A 25,961-nucleotide genomic window follows, 5' to 3' on the forward strand; every position below is an offset into this window, starting at 1 on the left:
AAAGCTATTTACCTCGATTTTGTAAGTTATAACCGACTCCCGACTCCTGATATTTTCAATGTAGCCTACCGACTCCAACTCGACTCTTTACATTTTCAATGTACCAACTCCGACTCAATTTACCAAAAATTTACTAATGACTCCCTGGCCCTGTTTTAAAGCTTACTGTTTTAAAGCTATTTACCTCGATTTTGTAAGTTATAACCGACTCCCGACATTTTCAATGTAGCGACTCCAACTCGACTCTTTACATTTTCAATGTACCAACTCCGACTCAATTTACCAAAAATTTACTAAACTCTGACTCCCTGGCCCTGTTTTAAAGCTTACTGTTTTAAAGCTATTTACCTCGATTTTGTAAGTTATAACCGACTCCCGACTCCTGACATTTTCAATGTACCAACTCCGACTCAATTTACCAAAAATTTACTAAACTCTGACTCCCTGGCCCTGTTTTAAAGCTTACTGTTTTAAAGCTATTTACCTCGATTTTGTAAGTTATAACCGACTCCCGACTCCTGACATTTTCAATGTACCAACTCCAACTCAATTTAGCAAAAAATTACTAAAACTCCGACTCTACAGCCCTACCTCGAACCAAGTTCGAATTTCCCTTAAATCTTTCCTTATTACCCTTTCCCAACCTATTCTGGGATTACCCGCCTTACGTTTGGGGTTGGCCGAAAAGGGTGATTTTCGGCAATTTGCCATTTTTACGGGCTCTAATTAGAAATCTTTAATTCATCTCAAGTTGCATATACTTGACTTCCTCTTTTTCTAACTCCCACAAAAGGTTTATATCAACAAGTTATACTTGACTTGACTTAAACTCCTTAACGTTAAACTCAAGAAGTTCTTTTCTATTTCAATGGCTGTTAAAGACCTTTTCTAATTTGTTGGGAGGGTACCCCTCCTCAAAAAATCTTGGAGAGTTCTTAAGTTAGATTCCTATGTGTTCCCTTTCTATTGATCGTGGAACGTGGTGGTTTTTCCCCTAGATATTTGAAAATCTGCTGAACTTGTCTTGGTTAATGAAGATTGTTCGTCTCTTTTCTGAAAGTAATTTTCATTGATAATGAAGGTGGGTGCTGAAAATAGTGAAAGGGTTGGAGTCGCTTAATAATAAATAATAATAAAAATAAAGTATTGTAGTAATAAAAAGACGAGTTTTGCATAAACTAGGAGTTCCGTATATTATTATAGAAATGGTTTGGATATAGTGGTAGTTCAGACTATGATCGAGGCGTTTCAGCTCAATTAAGAGGGTCCTGCCATCTGTCTTTGAAAATATTTAGTTTTGGTCCAGTAACTACACGGCGACATCCTTCTTAGGACTTATCCGTCAACACAGCAAAAGCAGAGAAGTATATAAATATTGTGGAAAAATTATTACAGAAATATTTATATTAAGTTTTTTGACATAACTAACGGCACGTTGAAAACGCGAAAATTACCCGCCTACGGAATTTTACTTTGTTTGATAATGTATTGTCACCTTCTCTTTTCCAATCGTAGCAACAGAAATGTTTAGTGGATGACGAATCCAAATACCGGGGACATTTAGTTAAAAGCTTGTTTTGGATAGTTTGCTTCGCGATTCGTATTTATTTTGTGCGATGAAAAAAGGGTCTCCACGTCGTTGAATATTCCGTTCGTCGGTGTTTCGATTCGAAGTTAAAAAATTTCGTATCTCCATTCAGCAAAGTTGTGTGTATAAAGAATAAAATATTGTTTTCTTATATTATTGCTCAATTTTTTGAAAGTATTCAATGTTCGGGATAAAGTTTATAACGAAAAGTTTATATATATATATGAGCTACTTCAGCGATTGTTTGGTGCTGCCCCCTTTCCCTTACGTGCATGTATGGTTTAACCAACCTTGGATTGTTTCAAGGTTCATACCAATAATATTTTTGTTTCCTTCATTTTTGAGGTTAAAATCATTTATTTATTTTCACTAATGTCATTTTATCTGATACCTCTAATACTTAGTCCCCATGGGGATTTTCTTGTCCTCGCCTCAAAATAAGTTTTCTCCACCCTATATATTAGCGATCATCAATAAATGTTTCATTGCCAAAATCGTGGAATAGCTATTTAAACAAGGACGTGCTACTTAAATTCCTCGGAGGTATTTTTCTTAGAAATTCTGTATTTCTTTTGGCCAGACGAAGAGTCCGTGTTGTGGAGAGAGACGGTCTTAGCAATTCCTAATTAGTTCTCACGAAAACAGCTGTTCCTGTCTTGCATTTGGTTTGGATGGCTGTGAATCAACTCGTACCCTTTTTGAATGGTTCTTCTGCCTTTTTTGTTTACATCAAAACAAGAAGTTGAAACTGAAATTGAGTTCCAAATAAAGATTCGATTGAATCCCTCGCCTAAAACAATTCAAGCTTTTCTTGATGATTCAGTAGGACTTTAATAAGTTTTGGGCTTGTTTCATGCTCGTCAGTAAGGGAGTATCCACAATTTTTATTCGGGGGCTGATACTTTTTTCGGAGCGGGGTTTTACAAAAAAATAAAAATACGCGTCAAAATGTGTGTGTATACATTTTTATTACGTTTGTACGAGTCGGACAGCCCCCCCCTCCCCCTGGATACGCCCTTGCTAATCAATGTAAATTTATTTACAAGAATGTTGTTTTTTTGTTCTCTATAATCGTTGGCAATTATCGTACGGAGAAAGAAAGGCGAAAGAGGGAGGGGCTTATTTTTCAATCTAAACCAGTACTGAAACCATTGCGTGAGACAGCACCAAGGTCTTCTTGGAGATTAGATAGGTTTGACTATATGGTTTACTATATTAGATAGGCTTCTATATTTGACGGTGTAAATTTGTTGGTAAAAGATTACAGATTTGTTCTATTTTCTCTCAGGCAATTATCGTCGAAACGGAGAAAGAAGGAAAAAAGTAAGGGGGTATTTTTCATTCTAAACTAGTATTATCAGATACAGCTGTTTTCTTGGAAAAATAGTTTCTATTTCAAGGCTTATCGAAATATCTTTTAGAATGGGGAAATTGTGAGCTCCTTTAAAACGAAAAGAATCATCAGTCTTTTATATGTGAATCGAAAAAAACTTCAGAGGCAGTGAATTAGTTCAACTTGTTGCCTCAAATAAACAACAAGAACAGTGTATTAGATTGTAGATACATTTATGAAATATTGATCATTTCTCGTTATTAAAAGGGCATCCTTAGTTTAATATATCTGGTGAATATTTTTTTAGCGATTCTTCGCCAATTTTTTTGTTAGTTTTCATTTACCTTGCTTGTATTATAATTTCTGTGTTCGCTAACCCTGATACTGGTCAGCCTTAACATATCACTGGCAAATATTTGATTCTCCGAGTAGTGCAGGCCTCAGAATATTTTGTGGTGATAGTAAAACAAATTATTCGTCATTATGGACAGAAAGCTTTAGTTTTTCTTAGGGGTGGTCTTTGGACTGATGTTGCGAGAAAAGTGGCCTATCTTCTTCAACTCTTGTGCAGGTGTAATAGGGAATAGTTCCATTATATATTTGTGTATGCCATTTTTTGTTCAAGTCCAGTGATCAAACACTAAAAAAAAAGAAAAAAAAAACAATTATGTCCTTTTGTGCATGTCCAACATTTGGAATCTGTCTTGCTTAACATCGTTTTTGGTAGACAATATAATGGAACTTTTAATGATGCATCCAGCTAATGGAAAAATAGTACATCATAAACATGGATTTAATCCATTTTACTATCAAAACCAGCATTGTCAATTTTCTGTACTGTCACGAATATCACAATAGATGACTTTCAACTTGAAATAGGGATCTTATCGGGGGATTTGGTTTATGACTGGCCGTAAAGTAACAGATGGCGCATGGTGATTAGTTTATACCATTTACGACAGTTACTTTTGGATTTATGAGCGTGTGCAATTTCCCAATTTGCTAATGCTGAGACGGATGTCTGAATTTCCTGGCATTTTTGCCATAAATGAAATGTCCATAAAGTTGGTTTGTAGTTTTAACTACTCATAGTTTTGAGAACTATGCATTGTCGAACTGATTGCTAGAATATCAAAAGTCTACAGCCCAGTATAGTACTTAGGGTTATTTTGGTAAAGGGGGAGGTGGTTTTGCATGCTTGTCGAAAACAAGAAACAAGAGGATGATTTAGGAAAATGCGTGGAAACTCGGGAATATCATTCGTATTTTTGTGACGAGGAAATGGGGACTCACCGTTGGGTAACCACAGCCAAAACCAATGATCAAGTTCTATTTCTAAGGGTCGGGGCTGGTGGTGCTATAAAAAAGGCTATTGAAAAAAGGTTAATCATTCAGTTAGCTTATGGGCGAATTAGGCACGTCAATTGTGAGGGGCGTAGGGGCAGTTGTCCCCTTTTCGATAATTTCTTCCGGAAAAATCAAGAACTACAAAATTCTCCCTCATGACTCTGACAATCATATTTTATTCTCCCCTCCCTCGTTCTAAGTTTTAGCAGATTGGCGGCTTAAGTGACCAAAAAAATTGGAGGGCATCTAGGCCCCCTCCCACGCTCATTTTTTTCCAAAAGTCACCAGATCAAAATTCTGAGATAGTCATTTTATTCAACATAGTCGAAAAACCTAATAACTATGTCTTTGGGGATGACTTACTCCCCCGCAGTCCCCGTGGGAGGGGTTGCAAGTTACAAACTTTGACCTGTGTTTACATATAGTAGTGGTTACTGGAAAGTGTACGGACGTTTTCAGGGGGATTTTTTGGTTCGGGAGGGAGAGTTGAGGGGGGGGGGGGTTACGTGGGAGTATATTTCCATGGAAAAACTTCTCATGGGGGAAGAGACTTTCAATGAAGGGGGCGCAGTATTTTTTAGCATTATTTAAAAGAAACAATGAAAAAATAAATATGAAAAGTTTTTTTCTACTGAAAGTGAGGAGCAGCATTTAAACTTGAAACGAGCAGAAATTATGGCGCATATGAGGGGTTTACCTCCTCGTAATACCTCGGTCTTTACGCTAAAGTATTTTTAGTAATTTCAACTATTTATTGTACGGCCTTTGTGATTCAAGGGTCATTCTTAAGGAATTGTGACAGAATTTAAGCTCCCTCATATACGCAATAAAAACACACGAATATAGAAGTTCGTTACGTAAGCTAATTCTCAAATTACGTATATTCTTTTGCTAATGAAAATGTTCGTAAAAAAATTAAAAGTTCTAGTTGCCTTTTTAAGTAATCAAAAAATTGGAGGGCGACTAGGCTTCCTGCCTCTCTCCTTTTTTCTCAAAATCTTCCGATTAAAACTATGAGAAAGCCATTTACCCAAAACAAAAAAAAAATTGATATGCAAATTTTGTTTTAATTATTTATGTGCGGAGAGCCAAGATCAAAACATGTATTAATTAAAAAACGTCCAGAAATTAAATAAAAAAAAAGTTTTTTAAATGAAAGTAAGGAGCGACATTAAAACTTGAAACGAACAGAAATTACTCCGTATATTAAAGGGGCTTTTCCTCCTCAACGCCCCGCTCTTTACGCTAAAGTGTTTCACTGTTTTAAAAAGTAGAGTTAAGAGAAAGAGTCAAACTTTAGCGTAAAGAGCCAGGTGTTGAGGAGGAAAAGCTTGATATTTAAAAGCTTAAAGCCAAATATTTAGTTTAACCTTATTTCTTCTCAAGACCGTTCACGGCAAATTTAGTTTCACTACAAACAAGAATTTAGCTACTGCTTCATTTCCTAACTTTAAAAATCTAAAGCCTTCTGCATCATTGGCGCTTCACTGGAAGCGAATTATCTTATAAATATTCTCCTTTCCAGCTATTACAGCTTTGGGCTGAAAATACATATTACAGTATTCAATTTTATTTATTTTAAAAAGAATTGTACTTTCTCAATTTTATTTATTCGGTTAGAATTAAACCTATAGTCTCTTTATAGTATATTCAACGCTAAATGTAAATTAATTGCGTTCAATACCTTGTGGCAAATAATTGTTTCTCCTTGTATAATGAAAATATTTCATTCAGATGCCTACTGGTACATAAATTTTAGGCCACTACACCACTGCGCGTGTGGGCGGTTCCAGCAGACAACAAGCTGAACGTAATCGATGAAATCAGGTTCCAATCTGGGTTTTTAGCCTGTTGGTAAAATTTTTTCTTACTGTAACTGATATCATATGACTCGCATGTCACGCGTAGTTGATTCCCAAAAATTTTCATTTTTTTTACATGCTTTTGCAGAAAATTGCGGAATAACTCCACCTCAGCTTGGCTAACCGCTTAGTCAACAGTCGGAATTGCTAATTTGGGGAATGATATCATTTCCCTAAGTGGTTCTATATGTTTCCCGTCTTTCATTGTTTTTTTATTGATGTATTATACGATGAATGGCTACCAAGGAAAATGTAAAAATTTATTGGTCGTATACTTGACTACCGTGCTTGAATATTATTTAACATAGTGGCTAAATTTGAAGGGCTTCAATGCATGTCTGGACACAAATTAAGCTATCAAAACATATAAACCACAATTAAGGGGGATAGGGCTTTTTACTCAGTTTGGGGGATAGACAAGTATTTCCAGATTTATAAATTTCCTAAATTATATATATTTTTTGTTTTGTAAAGACATTTATCATATTTTGCTTGTTTCTTCTGCAAAACGCGTGTATTGGGAATTTAAAATAGTACTGCCGTATTTTGTGAAGTTTTCTTTCTTTACTTGGCATTTCATTCTATTTAAGCCTTGTTTTTTAGGCAATGTAAAAGCCTAACTTAAAGTAAGAATATTTCAAAATTGAATCAAACTTACAAGCGCAATTGAATCAAACTTACAAGCGCAATTGAATCAAACGAAAAAAACTTACAAGCCCATCAAAATCCGTTTATGTTTTTGTTACGTTTTTATGAGTCATAATTCTTGGGGGGGACTCTTTAGCCTACCCCCCCAGGACGCGGCTTTGATGTATATACTATTATTAGACTTCAATGTTGAAAATTTGTTATATTTTATAAATTTCTAACACATTTAAGCCTGCTTGAATGTTAAAAAATATACATTGCAATAATAATTAGAATGAACCAGTTTAAAATAACTAGTTATATACTTTTATATAAACTTATATATGGACAATAGTCAAAATTTGTTATAGTTTTTATATGGTTTCAATGAATAGACCCTCTTAAAAAACTTTAATCGAACTTTTGAAAGGTCTGGGATCTCAGTTCGTTTATGCATGATTTATTCTTTCGAGTGCACAAAAAGACTTCATATAAGATGGATTAGTTTACAGAAAAATTGTGCCGACATGAAGCATCGTATGAAGAAATTAGGTTTAAAGACAGAAACAAAAGCTGCCAAAAATCTGTTGTTATTCTGATGGGTTTCTTTACATCAAATTCATTATAAGCTCTTGAAATTATATTTTAAAAGAAAATCTAAAAATTAAGTGGAAACTAAAAAGTGATTTATGTGTCTTAATTTCGTTTTCTGGATTTTTTTTTCTGCTTTAGGGGGGGGGGGGGTTACAGGTAATTCTGATTCGTTTCATGACATTGGTACTGTTTTTTGCAATTTTTGCTTTTTTTGGGGGGGGGTCTAATGTTGAGCTTTTTGTTTTACTGGAAAGTGGTTCTGGGATCTTGCCATGAAGGTCCAAGTACAATTGAGAAACAATCTCTTGTTATTTATATGACTCTATGGAACAATCATCCTATAGGAGAAATATGTTGAGAAATATACATAGCTGCGACTGGTTATTATCTGTTTTCACTGGGTGTTTAAGTTGAAGATTTGTATGTTGAAATAACCAAGACAGGCCTCAGAATTATAAACATATGTAAAGATTGATAGGAACATTCCATTAGCTCTGGATGTGGCTTAATTTCTTAATGAAATCATTTTTAGTTGCCAAGCAGCTGGTAAATAGATGGACATAGGTTTTCTTGGTTCGACTTCTTTTTCAGTGTTCGCTAAAAATATAACTTGCCTGGGTCTTGTAGTATCATATAAACTGATGAAAAATTTACCGAAATATGAAAATACTGTCTTCATTATTCAAGGCGAATAAAGAGCCCAAGATATTGGTAAGAAAGAGAGTTTGGCTCTCTTAGAAAATTCTTAGTCAGTAAGTTTTTGACTTTTTTTTTATAGAGCAAAATTGTGCTTCCCCGACAAATGGCTTTAATTCTTATCATCTAAAACTGAAAGTAATAGATGACTTGGTAAAACAGTGGTGACCCGAGAATAAGTTTTTATGGCACTTGGTATTAACCAAGTGACATATAGCAATCGCCAATTCTGTCGGTCTGTCGGTCCCGGTTTTGCTACTTTAGGCACTTCCAGGTAAGTTAGGACGATGAAATTTGGCAAGCGTATCAGGGACCGGACCAGATTAAATTAGAAATAGTCGTTTTCCCGATTTGACCATCTGGGGTGGAGGGGGGAGTGGGGGACCGGTTAATTCGGAAAAAATAGAAAAAATGAAGTATTTTTAACTTATGAGCGGGTGATGGGATCTTAATGAAATTTGATGTTTGGAATGATATTGTGTCTCAGAGCTCTTATTTTAAATCCTGACCAGATCTGATGACATTGGGGGGAGTTGGAGGTGGGAAACCTAAAATCTTGGAAAACACTTAGAGTGGAGGGATCGGGATGAAACTTGATGGGAAAAAAAGCACAAGTCCCAGATACATGATTGACATAATCGGAATGGATCCGCTCTCTTTGGGGTAGTTGGGGGGGGGTAATTCTGAAAAATTAGAAAAGATGAGATATTTTTAACTTACGAACGGTTGATCGGATCTCAATGAAATTTGATGTTTAGAAAGATATCGTGTCTTAGAGCTCTTATTTTAAATCCCGACCGGATCTGGCGACATTGGGGGGGGGGGGGGGTTGGGAGGGGGAAACCTAAAACTTGGAAAACACTTAGAGTGGAGGGATCGGGATGAAACTTGGTGGGAAAAGTAAACACACGTCCTAGATACATGATTGACATAAACAGAACGGATCCACTCTCTTTGGGGTAGTTGGGGGGAGGGGTTATTTCGGAAAAATAGAAAAAATGAGGTATTTTTAACTTACGAACGGGTGATCGGATCTCAATGAAATTTGATATTTAGAAGGATATCGTGTCTCAGAGCTCTTATTTTAAACCCGACCGGATCTGGTGGCATTGGGGGGGGGAGTTGGGAGAGGGAAACCTAAAACTTGGAAAACACTTAGAGTGGAGGGATCGGGATGAAACTTGATGGGAAAAATAAGCACACGTCCTAGATACATGATTGACATAACCGGAAGGGATCCGCTCTCTTTGGGGTAGTTAGGGGAGGGGTTAATTCTGAATAATTAAAAAAATGAGGTATTTTTAACTTACGAACGGGTGATCGGATCTCAATGAAATTTGATATTTAGAAGGATATCGTGTCTCAAAGCTCTTATTTTAAATCCTGACCGGATCTGGTGACATTGGGGGGAGTTTGGGGTGGGTGAACCCAAAATCATGGAAAACGCTTAGATTGGAGGGATCGGGATGAAACTTGGTGGGAAAAATAAGCAGAAGTCTTACATACGTGATTTACATGATTGGAACGGATCCGCTCTATTGGGGGGGGAGGTTAATTCTGAAAAATAAGAAAAAATGAGGTTTTTTAACTTACGAAGGAGTGATCGGATCTTCATGAAACTTCATATTTAGAAGGACCTCGTAACTCAGATCTCTTATTTTAAATCTCAACCGGATCAAGCGTAATTGGGGGAGGGTGCAGTTGGGGGGATCGGAAATCTTGGAAAATACTTAAAGCGGTGAGATCAGGATGAAACTGGATGGGAAGAATAGAAACCTGTCTAAGATACGTGACTGACATAACCGGACTGGATCTGCTCTCTTTGGTGGAATTGGGGGGGGGGGGGTAATTTCGAAAATTGAGGTATTTGTAACTTACGAAAAGGTGACCAGATCTTAATGAAATTTGATATTTAGAAGGATCTTGTGCTTTAAAGTTCTAATTTTAAATTCCGACCAGATCCTGTCACATTGGGGGGAGTTGGAGGGGAAACCGGAATTCTTGGAAAACGTGAAAATTGGGGCATTTTTATCTCACGTATAGATCATTGGATCCTAATGAAATTTGATTTTTAGAAGGAATTCATGTCTCAGAGTTCTTATTTCAAATCCCGACCAGATCTTTTGACATTGGGGGAGTTGGAGGGGGAAATCTCGGAAAAACACTTGGAGTGGAGGAATCGGGATGAAGCTTGGTGGATAGAATAAACAAATGTCCTTGATACGTGATTGACAGAATCGTACTGGATTCGCTCTCTTTGGGGGAGTTGGGGGGAGGGGTTCAGGGATTTGGCGAGTTTGGTGCTTCTGGACGTGCTAGGACGATGAAAATTGGTAGGCGTGTCAGGGAGCTGCACAATTTGACTTGATAAAGTCGTTTTCCCAGATTCGACCATCTGGGGGGCTAAAGGGAGAGAAAAAATTAGGTATTTATAACTTACGACTGGGTGATCGGATCTTAATGAATTTTGATATTTAGAAGGACATCGTGAGCTCTTATTTTGAATCCTGACCGGCACTAAGCCTCTTATTTTGCTTTTTAAATCAATCTATTGATTCATAGAATTTTGTTAGAGCTTATACCATATGATCTCTTGGCTCTTAGCTCTTCTCGCCTCGCTACAAGTGCCATATGAGCTCTTAGCTCTTGTTTTTTATTTATACACTTTTGTCTAATGATGGCAGAGTTATCACGTGCGAATATTCTTATATTACCATTCCGAATTTTATTTAGAATATAAAGGGCCGTATACAGAATTGTGTTCGGGGGGGGGGGTAAATAACGCTTCAAAATGTGTTTTATGTTTTATTACGTTTTTACGAGTTGCACAAGAATTTCGGGGGGGGGGGGGGCAACCCTTATAACCCCTCCCCTGAATACGGCATTTGCTTTCCATTTCTGATTACTTTTACGCTTCATTAATGCAACGTGCTCTTCCAGAGGCTTGTTTTTCCTTATTTAATTGTGTTCGAGTCTGCTTCTCTTGTATTGTACGCCTCGACAAGGAGGCTTCCTAGGGTTTGGGTCAGATTCTAAGCCAAACTTGAACCCCTCCCCCCAAAGTTCAAGGCTTTGAGGTAGGACTTATTCAGTTCTTAAATTCACCAGAATTCAATTCTTTAAGGGAGAAGAGGTGGGACATCCCTAGTCCTTAGTTCAGGCTTTAAATCCATTCTGGAAAGTTTCATTCACTGAGCACAACAGTCTTCCCAGGTAGCGAGGAGCCGCTCTTCTACACTTTCACCTTAATATTTTTGACCGAAGAAGTGCTCTTTGAAAATGCCTGTTTTCAAAGGATAGAAAACATGGTCTGATGTAATGACATGTATCAATAAACCTTAACTTCGGACAAAGAGTATATCAATGAAACCATCTGCCACACTTAAGATAAGCCAATTTTGTTGGTAACTTTGGATAATTTTTAGAAGCCTTTCTATCAAGAGACTCCTTGTCAACTACTCCTTGGCTGTCTCTTTCCCCTACTAAGCCAGAAAATGTGTTTCGAGAAATCTTTGCATTTACTGTTGAATGCTATGAATCCAATTTGTAATTCTTTGATTAGTAGTCTTTTCTCACGTACAACTTGCTTACAGAAAAGGAAAAAAGGAGATTGGCACGATCGTCTCATACGTAACCATTGACAGTGGTAGCCTAATGATACTTTGAATATAGGATTAAAACTTAAAATATATGTTCCTGCTTTTGTAGTATTAAGTAGACTAGTTCGAAGTTAAGAGGATGGGATAAAAATAGAGTCGGATTTTGGTTTTTTTTGGGGGAGGGGGCAAAATTAGACTGTCGTGGGGCCTCTTTAGCACCCCCAAGATCTGGATGTGGGATATAATTGCTACCCCAGAAGCATGATTGGGATAGTCCCCCAATCCTTGATTAACTTTCAATGATTCATAGTTATATTTTTACTTTCAGTATTTCAAATGGTAATGAAGGGTGAGTAAAAGGCAATCCTTGTCAACAGGAATTGGAACTCTTCACACAGATAAAGTTTATTTTTAAAGTAGAAATACAGACACTGAATTTTACACTAGGATCCAACAAAGATATATGCTTTTACAAAAAGTTCCCTTATTAATATCAATGCAACGTCGCAAATATACAAAAGAAAGAATAATAAATTATCTGCTAAAAAAATGGGACGTGAACTGGAGGAGGAAATGGTCAAAGGTGGCTACTCTGCTACGATAAAGACACAAAAAATAGAAAAACGAAACATGTGAAAAGAATTTTCTTTTATGCTGATTCCAAATTTATAAAATTGATCAAGTTTTAAGGTTGCCCATCAAAAGCTATTAGCATTAAAAATCCACATAATTAGAATTAAAAATCAACACTAATGTTCTGAATAATAAAAAATCTGCACAATTGAAATTCTGCATAATCTGCAAGAAATTATAAAGTCTTGATCAAAACTACACCATCACGTTCGATTGTTATAAGAACCATATCCTCAAAGCTACGGAGCTTATTATTTTCCCAGAGAAGAATGATCAGGCTACCTGTTCACTTATTTTGTTTTTCACCAGGGGTAATACAATTCTTTTGACCCCTAAAATTAGTAAAACAAACCACATCATGACGATAGCCCATGTCTATAAATTTTGCCATTAGACAACACGCATTTGATTGAAGATTCTTAGATAGCCGATCAGTTTAGCATTATGGAAAATATCTATAGGCTACAACAGCCCAATTCCAGAGCCCACACTGTCGCGTGGGAATGCTTTTGTCCCTAAGCATATTGCGGTCTCTACAAAATTACCGATGATTTGTTATTTACCTCTGAGGAAAAGGTAAGAGTGCCAGAAGCCTCAACAGTATGTTTCACTGTGATTATCGTCTCCATCTCCTGTTAGCCCCCTTTGTCTGTTTTCTTTTCTCCTCTGCTTCTTCTTGCAAGTGTGAATTTTTGTTATTGTTTTGGTTTATGTCTTGTGCCAAAAGAGACGAATCAAATTTTACCCTGTATGAGGATATGTATAAGCCGTTTCATGTTAATTCAATAAAATTCCGTTTGTGGTCCGAATTTCACGGAGATCCTTCTTATCAATATTGAAGAGGAAATTCACTTCCTAACTATATGAGTATATTTTAACTAAGCATAGGGTATAGACCTTTATTGGGGCGAAAGCTTCTCTTACTGTGGACATCTCAACCAGATGTGCCAGTTCACAGAAATGTGGGAGAAGAAGAACTTTTTTTCGTAAACATCAGGGAAAGAGTGTTTGACAAAATTTAGAGGGGTATTCGATTTTAAAATAAAATAACCCTAAAAGGTATTGTTTTTAACTCTAAGAGGACGTAGGCTTGAAATCATATATTAGGTTCATATGCTTACCTGCACAGAGGTGACGGGCATGTGGGTACCCTCAAGAAGAAGATTAGTCCAAAGACTGCACTGAAAAAATATAAAAATACGACCTAGGATACATTTCAGTCATTCTAGGTCCCCTTGGAGAATTTTTCTGAAATTATCTTAGAGCAGTATTATTAAAGAGCAGTCTATTTTGTTGTAAAAATATAATATACTTAAACGAGTCTTTCGTTCCAAATTCTGCCTTAACAAAATGTGTGCCCTAACTTTAACTATGCGCCCATATAGTCATCAACATGGAGGCGTCTGCTGGCTTCCTATTTATTTTTATACTGGCCATAATTTCTCACGTTGTTGACCTACCTCCTCTCACAAAAAAGTAAGTCGAGTGTACTTTTGATCAATATTTTTCTTGAAGAATATTGGTCATTTTACTATTGGTTTACCAAAGAAAAAAGTCATATTTGTAAAAAAAAAAAAAAAAAAAAAAAAAAAAAAAAAAAAAAATCTGAGCTGAGTAATTTCCAGTATGAAATAAAGGTACATTCATTATCAACGTTGTCCCTGTATTTCACGGTCAAAACCAACGATGCATTTAAGTAAATTTGAATTATAATAATACTGCTTTGTTCAGTGAATAACGCGTCTGTTGTCGCTTCGTTCTCCATGTAGTATTTATTTAGCATGTGTATTTGTGATGGTTGATCTATAATTACCATGAACTAAAAGAAGAGCCATACAGACGCAAGTACATGTACTAATTTTAATAATTCATTGTGCCAAGTTCGGCCCATGAGCCAGGGTTAGACTACCCTTGGTTCAGCATGCAAACGATCATGAACCGACTAAAAGGAAAATTAAGCTTGCTTCTGCTGTTATCAACTGATCTGTTATGTGCTTCTGTTATCAACTAAACAAATTGGGGTATTAACATTTGTTTCTGGATTATATTGTATACACGAGGGGTTGTTAACTCGAAAATCGTATGCGCAAAATTGTGCATACCAGTCACGATGGAACTCTGGTGCAAAATGTATGGTGCGTGCCCCGAAGAGGCAGGGTGAAAATTGGCCTTGCGTTCAAAACATGTTTTGTTTTGTGATGCCCTTCGGGTGGTGGAAAGTAGTAAATCCTTGGTTGTACCGCTCTAGAGAACCTTGTTTATTCCGTGGAATTACTTACTATTAAGATCAGAAAAGTAATTTTTATTGCAGCTTGTCTTAAAGTCATGACGATAAAAATTTGAAATTGGTGTCATTGCCATTAATTTAAAATAACTTCCACTAGAGACCTGACTCCGTTCTCCAAGTTTGGTTCATTCGTTGTCCGTTCTCCTTTCGTTCTCCAAGTTTGGCTCATTCTGGATGAAATTACATAAAAAAATTAGTTTTTTTTATTAAAAAACTTTTAATTGTTTTAAAAAGCAGAATTGTGGCAAAGAGTCAAACTTTAGCGTAAAGAGCGAGGGATTGCGGAGGGGACAACCCATTTCATATACGGAGTATGTTCTTTTTAAGTTTTAATGTCGCTCCTTACTTTCAGTTAAAAAAACTAGTTTTTTTATGTAATTTCTGAACGTTTTTGAATTAATGCATGTTTGATTTTGGCTCACCACACATAAATTATTAAAATGAAATTTGCATGTTAATTCCTTTTTTGGCTAAATGGCTTTCTCTTAGTTTTGATCAGACGATTTTGAGAAATAAGGGATGGGGAAGGAGGCCTAGTTGCCATGCAATTTTTCGGTTACATAAAAAGGCAACTATAAATTTTAATTTTAACGGAATTTTTTATTAGTAAAAAATATACGTAACTTTATACGTAAGAATTAACTTACGTAACAAACTTTTATATTCTTTAATTTTTATTATGTATATGAGGGGGTTTGTACCCTCGTTCTTTACACTAAATCGTAAGTTTTGTCCCAATTCTTTAAGAATGACCCCTGAATCAGAAAGGCCGTAGAATAAATAGTTGAAATTACTAAAAATATTATAGCATAGAGAGCGAGGTATTTATCTCCTCCTAAATACCTCGCTCTTTATGCTAAAGTATTTTTAGAACCTCTCATATGCGTAATAATCTCTGTTCGTTTTAAGTTTCAATGCTACTCTTTACTTTCAATTGAAAAAACTTTTCCATGTTTATTTTTTCATTTTTTTTATAGTAATATTAGAAAATCCTGCGCCCTTTTCATTGAATTTCTGTTCCCTCGTGACATATTTCTCCAAGGAAAGATCCTCCCACATAGCCCCCTCCCCTCAACCCCACCCCCAAAACCAAAAAAATCCCTTGAAAACGACTGTAGGCTACACTTCCCAATAACCATTATTATATGGTAACACTGGTCGAAGTTTGTAACTTGCAGTCCCTCCCCCAGGGACTGTGGGGGAGTAAGTCATTCCCAAAGACATAGTTAATATGGTTTTTGACTATGCGGAACAAAATGACTATCTCAAAATTTTGATCTGTTGACTTTGGAGAAAAAATGAGCGTGGGAGTCCAATTTTTTTGGTCACTTAAAAAAGGCACTAGAACTTTTCATTTCCGTTAGAATGAGACCTCTTGCAACATTCTAGGACCACTTGGTCGATACGATGACCCCTGGGGAAAAGAAAGAAAAAAAAAACAAATAAACACACACACCCGTGATTTGTCTTCCGGCAAAAAATACGAAATTCCACATTTTTGTAGATAGGAGCTTGAAAATTTTGCTATAGGGTTCTCAATACGCCGAATGCGATGGTGTTTTCCCCTATTTTCTAAAATAAGGCAAATTTGTTCAGGCTCGTAACTTTTGATAACACAGACTAAATTTGATGAAACTTATATATTTAAAATCAGCATAAAAATCTGATTCTTTTGATGTATATTTTAGCATCGAAATTCCGTTTTTTAGAGTTTCGTTTACTATTCAGCCGGGTCGCTCCTTACTACAGTTCGTTACCACGAACTGTTTGATAACCGAGTTCTGATATGATTTGTCGTGAATACGCATGGAAAGCAAAGCCGATTTGGCTACCCAGCTCGCAAAGATTACCTTTATTTTTCTTGATTATGTATCAATCGAGATTCTCTTGATTATGTAAAGTGACCTCTCAAATATAATTTAGTATTCAGTGGCCGAGATGCGGGTTTACCACTTATTTGTATTAATCCATACAATTAGGGATTTTATCTATGAACGTGCAAAAGCAAGAGTTAAGATCTTATTCTAACTAATTAGCGGTGTGAAATAGGCTATTTTACTATTAAGCTATTTTGTTTCGTAATAGGAGTGCTATCAAGCCTGAAAAAAAGTGTTAAATCACCTGATAGCAAGACCATTGCTGTATCCGTTGTTTCATTTGGGGCGGGGGAGGGTTCTCTATGAAAGTGATCTTAGCTAGCCAATATATAGCCAAAAAAAGAACATTTTAAAGTTGGTTTAAACCCGAGCCCCTCCCCCCAGTTACAACTTTATTTGGAAGTTTGAGCGTTTCTGTTTGTAACAGTTGCGCACATGCATGCAAGTTTGGGTGCTTGTGTCTTATAGCCACCGCACTCAATTTCTGTTGAAAATTGAAGTTTGGTTGAAATTAAACTGCCAGGTTAGGTGAGGAAACTGCAATATTAGCTTTGGCTCGATGGGAAACTACATTTTAGCTATATTTTAATCAAATATTTAGTTGGCTTTTTGATTAGGTTAGGTTATATATTTAATATAATGCGGACTGGGCGGGCCCCTTTCCATAATTCTTTGTTGTAGTTTTCATAATTTTGTTGGTAAAGTATTATATTTTCATCATATTTTGTTTTATTTCATTAGAATTATTCGAACTTCACTTTTCGACAGAACTTGAGAAGGGTGGGTATAAGACCCAAGTACCCAAATTTCCGTCTTATGGTTGTTGGAGGTTATATATCAAGAGAAAAGTTGGTTAACAATGTAGGTTATTTTAATTCAAACAGACATTGCTATTTACTAGAAGATAATCCACGGTTAACAGATAATCTATAGAATAATTCTTTTTGTCCTCTTATCGGTATATGGTCATTCCCAGAGTGATTCCTGGTTTTAACCCCCTTCCCCTTCGAAAATAAAATGAGCAAATAAAAATAAAGGCTTCCTGACTATATAATGGCTAAAAAGACTGTTATTGAACTTATCCTTTCAAAAATCAAATACTTTGTGACTAAAATGGTTTGTACTCATTTTAGGAAAATTAACAAAATATAATTTATTTTCAAAATTTAGTGAGTCAGCTTACATCAGCTTTTAAAAACCCTCAGTTGTGTGTTTTACTTTTTGTACAAAAATTAAACAGATGAATTATTTGGCTCCTCTGTACCTACTAACAGAAATTATCTATTTTAGGGACGATGTAATCGAGAAAAGCCTCCGTGCAAATATTTTCATCCTCCTCAACACTTGAAGGATCAGTTATTGATAAACGGAAGAAATCACCTCGCTCTGAAAAACGCCCTTATGCAACAAATGGGTATGACACCTGGTCAGCCTATGCTTCCTGGACAGCTACAAGCTTTGGTAAGTCAATCAATAGGGAAGAATTTAAATAACCGAAGGGATTTTGTCACCTGAATTAATTTTGTGGGGGGACGAAGTAAAGAAGCAAATTAAGGAATAGATGAAAAATCTGCAAGTGAAAGGTAGGGATAGAGATAGACAGGAGTAAATGATATTGGGAAGTCCAGCAACGAAAAAGTAAATTTAGATAGGAAAGTTAATAGGTGGGCATTTTTTTTTTTTTAAATCTTATTAAAAGAAAGTAATATTGGGAAGTATATAATTACAGAGAAATAACGCACTTAGTGGTGTGTTTCAGAGCCCCAGAAGCTGACCTAGAAGGGGCACGAAAACGACATGGATTGAGTATCGTGAAAGCCGAATATGCTGGTTTCATACTTCTCTTTCTAATTATCCCGTATCATTGTAAATATTCAATTAGGTGTTGAAGCCGAGGGAGAAAGAAAGTTGATTTAATTTTAATTTGAAAGCTTTCGCGTATTTCATATTACAGCAGAAGTTCTCAGCTTTTTATGACTTTTATCCTGATTCTGACTACTTAGGTGACATCTGTTTCCAAAGCAAATCTCTTAAGGGTTTTACAATTTTTGCAAGGGGGGAGGGGATAAGCTACTTGGGTGGTTATTACAAGAGAACCCCCTTTTTAAGAGGGTATATACGATAAGAAATGTAGCAAGGTCGTTTTACAATTGTTTGCTCAAAGATCCATTCGGAACCTGAGAACTCTTTTGAGTACTTCTGCGCTAGAACAAGGGAAACGAGTCAGGTACGTACGCACGGGGAGGTCTCCCCTCTCCCTAGAAAACTACGTGTAAATGCTTGTACAAATAAGTTCAGAAATCGGCATAACTTGCATCTCTTTCCCGATTCATTTATAAATTGTACATAAACTTTCCATTTGATTGAAAATATTCTTCTAATTTCGATTTCTCGGTTTCTTTTCTTCATTTCCTTGCATGAAATTATATTATCATGATTACAGATAACCGTAGTAGGCCATATGCTTGAGTCCCTGAGTGCAATGACTAGTTTTTTTTTCTAATTTCTTTTCATTTTCTTCGTGCAATGGTGGTTGTATGCGTTATTATGAATTCCAGGAATGTAATAGCATCTGTCAAATTATAGGAATGGCTCACGTGGGATTGGGTGTGAATTTGTCTTAAGATATCAGACCCGAACTGCCAAGTGCCAGGAATGTGTCACCATGAAAGATTACAGAAACTCCTAACAAAAACAATTTATGGCTGGCTTGGAGAAAGACCCAAACCGGTATGGATGAGATAATACTTGATGGATTCTGTCGGCCTGCTTTTCGCGACGTTTTAACATTGATTTGGCTTTACTGAGGACGGTTTTCTGAAGTTAGTAGTTTGGTTTCATGAATAAACAATACGTATTTTGTTAATACGTATTCATCATAACGTATTTTGGACACCTGAAAACAAGGATCGATGCGAATGAACCAGGAAAAGCTCCCTTTTTTGCTTGTTTAACCCCTCTCTTTGGAAGAGTTGTCTGATACATGTGTATACCACCCATGCGCGTAAGACTGGGTGCCTCGAATCCCCCTGAAATCCTATTTTTTTTTGAATTTCTGGGCACTTAATTCAAATTATCAAATAATTTACTATTGTTTGACCCCAAAAAATTCTGGATCTGTGTCTGATACTAACCCCTTAATAAGGTCGGCTATATGTACACTTACGTTATTTTGAATTGCTTGTTCTGTGTTTTTTCACCCTATGATTTTCATTGCTTTGTTGGTTCTCGTGATTTTTCATTTTCCACCAACTGTGGTAGGGATTTAGTCACCATTTCCTCTACTAAAGCTTTTATGAGTAAACCTATTTCTTATTGCAAGGTTCAAAACCTCCTCCTATGTTTCCTCCTCTTCCACAAATTGATTTGATCCTGTATTCTGAAACTTGGACTAACTGTTACTCCCGGATTGGTTTGGTCGAGATCCAACAACCATTTTTAGTAGATTACTATCAACCTCCCACAAAGGTGTAATTGATCCCGGGCCTCTGAAAATATAAACTAAGACATTAAGTTTTACATCTAATCAACTTTTTGTTGATAATTTTGTCCAAGTTCGTCTCGAAAAGGGTACTCGAAAACGTCGTTCAACTGACTCTGCCACTAGGAACGGTACAAATCATGAAAATTTTGAGTTTTCCTCTGCTCATCTTGATGGAAAACCTATCTGAAAATTATTACAATATTTTTGTATTTTTTGTTACAGGCCCCCTAACTTGAAGTTGATGTCATAACTTTCATAACTCATGTTTTTAAGCATGAAAGTTCGCATTTTTTAAAGTTAACAATCAGTTTATTCCTGTAATGTCAGGGCTTTGTCCAAATATTTACTTTAGATACCGGATTAAGAATATAAAACGAGAAACTTACTTCCGCGCTCTGTCAACAAATAAATTTTGAAGCTCAAATTTTATGAATCGTTTAAAATGGAAGGAAGGCTAAATTGTATTTAAAATCGGTATACCGAACTAGGTTCGAAAACCTTGACAATGACTACATATTCGGTTTTGAGGTTGATCTTATAATTTCGATTTATTATTATCGTTTGGTTTTGGTAATTTCGTCTTAAATAATTTCAGCTAAATTATTTGACTGTTATCTTTTCTGTGGTCGGATGTTCTTTTATCAATTGCTATTGCCATATCTTCCTCTTGTGGGAACTGTGGCTTTCCTCTTTTTTTCCTTTGTCTATTCAAATCGGAGAAGAGAGAAAAGATAATTTTCTGGACTATTTCATTTGAAGAGACGGCTGTTATCAAAACATTCCAGAAACGCGCTTTTGGAAAAATTCTCTATTTAAAGATGCCAACAAGTTAAAGCTTGAGCGCAGTGTTGCCAACGCTTCGGAAGAAAAAGTACCGCAAAACGCTCTAAAATTGTACCACTGATCAAAAAATTGTACCATATCTATTTTTTTTTTCATGTTGTGCTACGGGCAAGACAAAATTTTTTTTTTCGCTTCGCACAACACGTGGACGGTCGGAAAATTACATTACAATAATGAGAACAAAGTATCAGATATCTTCTTTCAAAGATATTTGGGAGACCTCCTTTTCCCTGCAGAGACCATTTTGGTGTCACTCCTCCAAATATCTGCTCACCTATATATAAAAGCTACAATTCCCTCCGCTCGCTGCGTCCTGATGCCCAGTCAAATCTTATTGTATCACATTCTGTAAAATGTACCAGGAAATTTGTGATTGTACCAGAATGTTCTTTTTGCGATGAAATGTACCAAAATGGTACAATTGTACCGCTGTTGGCAACCCTGCTTGAGTGGCAACTGGCTAACGGAGTAGATCACTTTGACGATGTAGCAATTGCCATAAGGCATCAAAATTATGAATGAAAACAGCTACAGGTATTGTCGCATTAAGGGGATATTTCTACGGTAAGGGGACAGACTGCCACCCCCTTCTACAGTGCAATTTAACAAGTTCTTTCCTGAAAACGCTTTAGAATGGTTTGGAAGAAATCCAGTCAGTTTGTAATTCCGAGTATTTTATTTACTGATTGTCTCAAAATATTTGAAGGAGCAATTTAATTGTTTATCAACCTCATCATTTCTTTAGCAGCAAATACAAATGAACCTTTATATAAAGTGTATTTAAAAATAGAAATAAATATAGAAAAAATGTCCTTCCATTTCATTGAAATAAACTACATTTTTTTTTTGGGGGGGGGGGAATTTGACTGATATTTGTCTTTAATGTCATATCAAGGAGTATTCTAAATTTGAGGGGTTTTAACACCCATCCCCTCGTCCCTCTCTCTGCGGCTAATCTTTAGCTTTTCTTACAACAGTTTTGCTTTTCCAGGGATGACTCTCACGAAAAGATGGCCTCCCTACTAATAGCCATCCTGCTATGAAACTGGAAGGCTATATAAATAAGTTTTTGATAGTTTTAAATGGATTAAATATCTCATGATTATTGCCTAATTGTAATTTGGCTTCATACCCGAGGAAAGACACGTGTGCACGTAATTTTCAATGAATTAAAAAAGACCTTACGTGATAATACTACTGCTACTACTGTTAACAACTCACGGCAACACTAAGCCATATATTACAGCTGCTAACGCTCTTCTCTCACCACAAACTGTTCAAAGATTCGCTCTTTACTTTTCCTATAATATGCCGATATAATTCAAAGCCTTTTTTATGATATTTTCCCATGTCATTTGGGGTCACCTTACTTTTTGTTTGGCCCAGGATGGATGGCAAAAAAGCACGATTTTGGCTGTCTAGTATCTTTCTTCCGCGAAATGTAACCTTGTGATCCTAGTCTAACTTTAATCATAGCCAAGGCCGATTCCAAGGGGGGTTAGGGGTTTGATCATCCCCTGAAATGTTTTTCCGACAAGTAAAAACGTAACAAAAAGCACTTAAACGAATTGTTTATGCGTTTTTAAAGCTTTTTTTGGATCACCCCCACCCCCTGAACAAAAATCTTGGATATGACCTTGATCAACGCCTAAGGAAGTGAGATGGAACCAGGTTTTCTTACAGTTTGTTGTTTAATATACGATCAGCCAGACAATTTCTCTTTAAAACTGTATACCAAAAGATCTCCTTTCTCTAAAACCTGAATAATTCTGCAAAGTTTTCTTTTATAACCGTCAATTGTTTCTCTCGTTGTCACTCTCAAACCAATCTACTTTTCTTGTCAGTTTGTTTTCATTTTATTAATTTATCTTGGTAGTAATCACTCTCGAATCAATATTGTTTTTTGATCACATAATTTTCTAACCGAATTTAAAGTAATTTTTAAATATACCGTTGGTGCTTATAAAGGTAATTAAGCCAAAAAACAAATGTCTAGGCTTTGAGGCCGTATCCGGGGGTTAGGGGTTTGAACCCTCCTCCCCCCGAAATCTTTGTCCGACTCGTAAAAGCGTAAGAATAATGATTCCTAACAAATTTTTGATTTGTTTTTGAAGTTCTTTGTACCTCCCCCCCGAAAAACCCTGGTACTTATGGATTATTCGGTACACATTCGAGAATGTAGATCTATAGATAAGACAATAACCGGATTTTGGCCGGCAGTATCCCAAGAAAATTAGTTTATGCTCAGTTGAAATACTACTTTTAGGTGTATTTTTATTAAATATTCAATATGTAGAAATGGTATTTTGATATGGTTAGGTTAGATATTTAATATAATGCGTTCTTTGCCCCCCCCCCATAATTCTTTGTTGTAGTTTTCATAATTTTGTTACTAAATTATTGTATTTCCATCATATTTCAGTATATTTCATTATGATTAACCAAACTTCAATTCTCGAGTGTTTACAGAATAATGCAGAAGTACCAAAATCCTTTTGTACCCCCCCCCCTGAAAAGAAAATCTTGGATTCGATTCTGCTTGGGCTCCAAGGGATTGTTGTCTATCCTGTTTTAAGGTTTGGTGCTTGTGTATGTAAAGTCATGCAATGAACGCTTTTGTGGTTGATAGATACTTGTTAATTTTCAGCACAATATAATTAAAAATCCAGACATTCTTTCAGTTTCAGACTAGACTCTTCGATGAAAACGTCAAGATATGTTCTAGTTCGCTGCTTTAAGGCAATGTGATGCCGAAAGCCTCTTTTAAACGTCAAAGGACTAGGTGGAATTGAATCCTTGCCAGAATCGTCTTTTTATTAATCTTTTGCAAATGCGCCAATTTATTTTCAGTTTTCCTCTCGTCGGTACTTCATTACCTTACGCAATCGAAACTGGATAGCTTGAATCTCAATAGTAATTATTATGCAAACTTAATAAGGTCTGCAAACTTAATAAATTCAGGCAATGTGATGCTGAAAGCCTCTTTTAAACGTCAAAGGACTAGGTGGAATTGAATCCTTGCCAGAATCTTCTTTTTATTAATCTTTTGCAAATGCGCTAATTTATTTTCAGTTTTCCTCTTGTCGGTACTTCATTATCTTACGCAGTCGAAACTGGATAGCTTGAATCTCAATAGTAATTATTATGCAAACTTAATAAGGTCTGCAAACTTAATAAATTCAGGCAATGTGATGCTGAAAGCCTCTTTTAAACATCAAAGGACTAGGTGGAATTGAATCCTTGCCAGAATCTTCTTTTTATTAATCTTTTGCAAATGCGCTAATTTATTTTCAGTTTTCCTCTTGTCGGTACTTCATTATCTTACGCAGTCGAAACTGGATAGCTTGAATCTCAAGGGTATTTATTATGCAAACTTTAACTTCGCAAGTCATTCCAGACAACGAAATTTGATGTCTCCCTATCCCTGTATCATGGTCATTTTCAAAGGATGTGTTCCAGGAGCCAATTATCATTAATGATGAATTATTATTTTCATTATTAGGTTTAATATCACACAAATTTTGCCCAGATATTTAGGGGGATAAATTTTTGTATTCAAAGCCAGATAACATAAATCACAAAATCTGAAAATAAAGTTAAATTTTAAAACGATCTCTGAGTCTGAGGGGGCTCTCGTCTTAGCTCCCTGCTCGTAACGTTCAGGTGGATATTTGTAGTTAATTAGAAATTTTCTGCAATACCTCAAATTCGTGATTGTTAACTACAAAATCTTGTTTAAAAAAAAAATATCACTATTTCCCAACGAAAATGGGTTTCCTTAACGAAATTTTTAGTAAAGTACAAGCAACGACATAAATATTACAAGTGGAAATTTTTGGGATGACATCCCCATTCTGTTCAGGTTAAATTTTACTCGTTTTAAAATTGAATATAGCTCTTTGCTTCTGTTTGAAGAAACTTATTGACCGTTTTCGAAGTCAATTTAATTAATTCCTCTCTAAAATAGGTAGGCTACTTGTTAATTATTCAGAGCACACTCAAGAATTTTGATCTGGATGTAAGATCTGAGAAAACTGATTTCACAGCCACAATGACAATGGACGGGTGACAGAGTGCATTGGACTTATCCAATTTCGGTTATATATATTTGCATATTAGGGGGTGGGGGTAAAGTATAGCGGGCTTGGCTACACATTTACGAAGAGAATAGACCCACCCCCTCTTTTAATCGAATCCTTTGTCTATCTACACGCGTAAAATAATATATCGGTTTTTTCTCCTTAAATACAATTTCTACCCAAAATAAATATATTTATTTAAAAAACCTAATGTTTGACTCCAACCCATGACCTCGAGATCCGATTGCGAAGGCTTTATCATCTTTCTGAGCTCGTCACACTTGGTATTTGATTCGACACCTCTGCTGAGTTAAAACACATAATTAAACGGGTTCCCATGAACAAGTTATCAGTGACGTTATTGATACTGTCAATTGTAGTTGAGTAGCCACAGAGCCTGTCAGACTGCAGACAAAAAAAAACGTTAGCGTATACTATGTGAAGACCAAAAAAAAACTCTTAAACGCCAGCTTTTCGATTGTTCTAAGGAGATTTTCCTAAGCCCTGTGTGTGCCATTTTTTATGGCAGGAATTTACACCTTGATTTGTGCTACTGGGCGTTAGGACTTCTAATGTCCGCTCGGAAAAAAAATCCCTCTTCGATATTCTAATGACTTGACACGAGAACCTCAGGGGAAAAAAGTAGGTGGACGCATCCTTAACCATTCTTCTTCTTAATTTTTTTTTTCTTCAGTTTCGTGTATAATGTCCTGAATCCCCTTCCTGTGGTTGTCAGACATGTTGCATTTCAGGGATTATGTTCACAAATTCTTATAACCGATCATGGGTAGATTTAAAATGAATGTATTTGAAATCAACATAAAAAGCAAATTCTTTGTTTATTGTTTATTCTTTATTTATTACTATCAAATTCTAGAGTTTTGGTGGCATGGTCCGTTCTTTGCTTCCTATTCATTTTACAATGAGCGGCTGTGTTGTATGTCTTCATTAAAACACGAATTATCCTAAAACTATGCTTTTGGACATACTCTGTTTTTAATTAGGACGGCAGTATACATCTGCATGCTACTTTCTTCCTCTCCTCTATGTGTATAAGGAAAATCAGTCTTGTATAATCTTGCGAAGATTGAATTGGTGTGTGATCAATTTGT

General features: G+C 36.0%; 1 protein-coding gene across 16 annotated transcripts in view; it reads left to right on the forward strand.

Moving 5' to 3' along the window:
* The window catches only part of LOC136037250 (muscleblind-like protein), a 295,621-nt gene that overhangs the window by 237,252 nt on the left and 32,408 nt on the right, over positions 1–25,961 (forward strand). For all 16 annotated transcript variants that reach the window (XM_065719866.1, XM_065719871.1, XM_065719865.1 and 13 more), the window contains one exon: positions 17,734–17,904. In XM_065719866.1, the coding sequence (XP_065575938.1) occupies positions 17,734–17,904 (171 nt within the window). The remainder of the gene's footprint in view (positions 1–17,733; positions 17,905–25,961) is intronic.

The sequence above is a fragment of the Artemia franciscana genome, chromosome 16 (genome assembly GCF_032884065.1).
Source record: "Artemia franciscana chromosome 16, ASM3288406v1, whole genome shotgun sequence".
Taxonomy (NCBI): Eukaryota; Metazoa; Arthropoda; class Branchiopoda; order Anostraca; family Artemiidae; genus Artemia; species Artemia franciscana.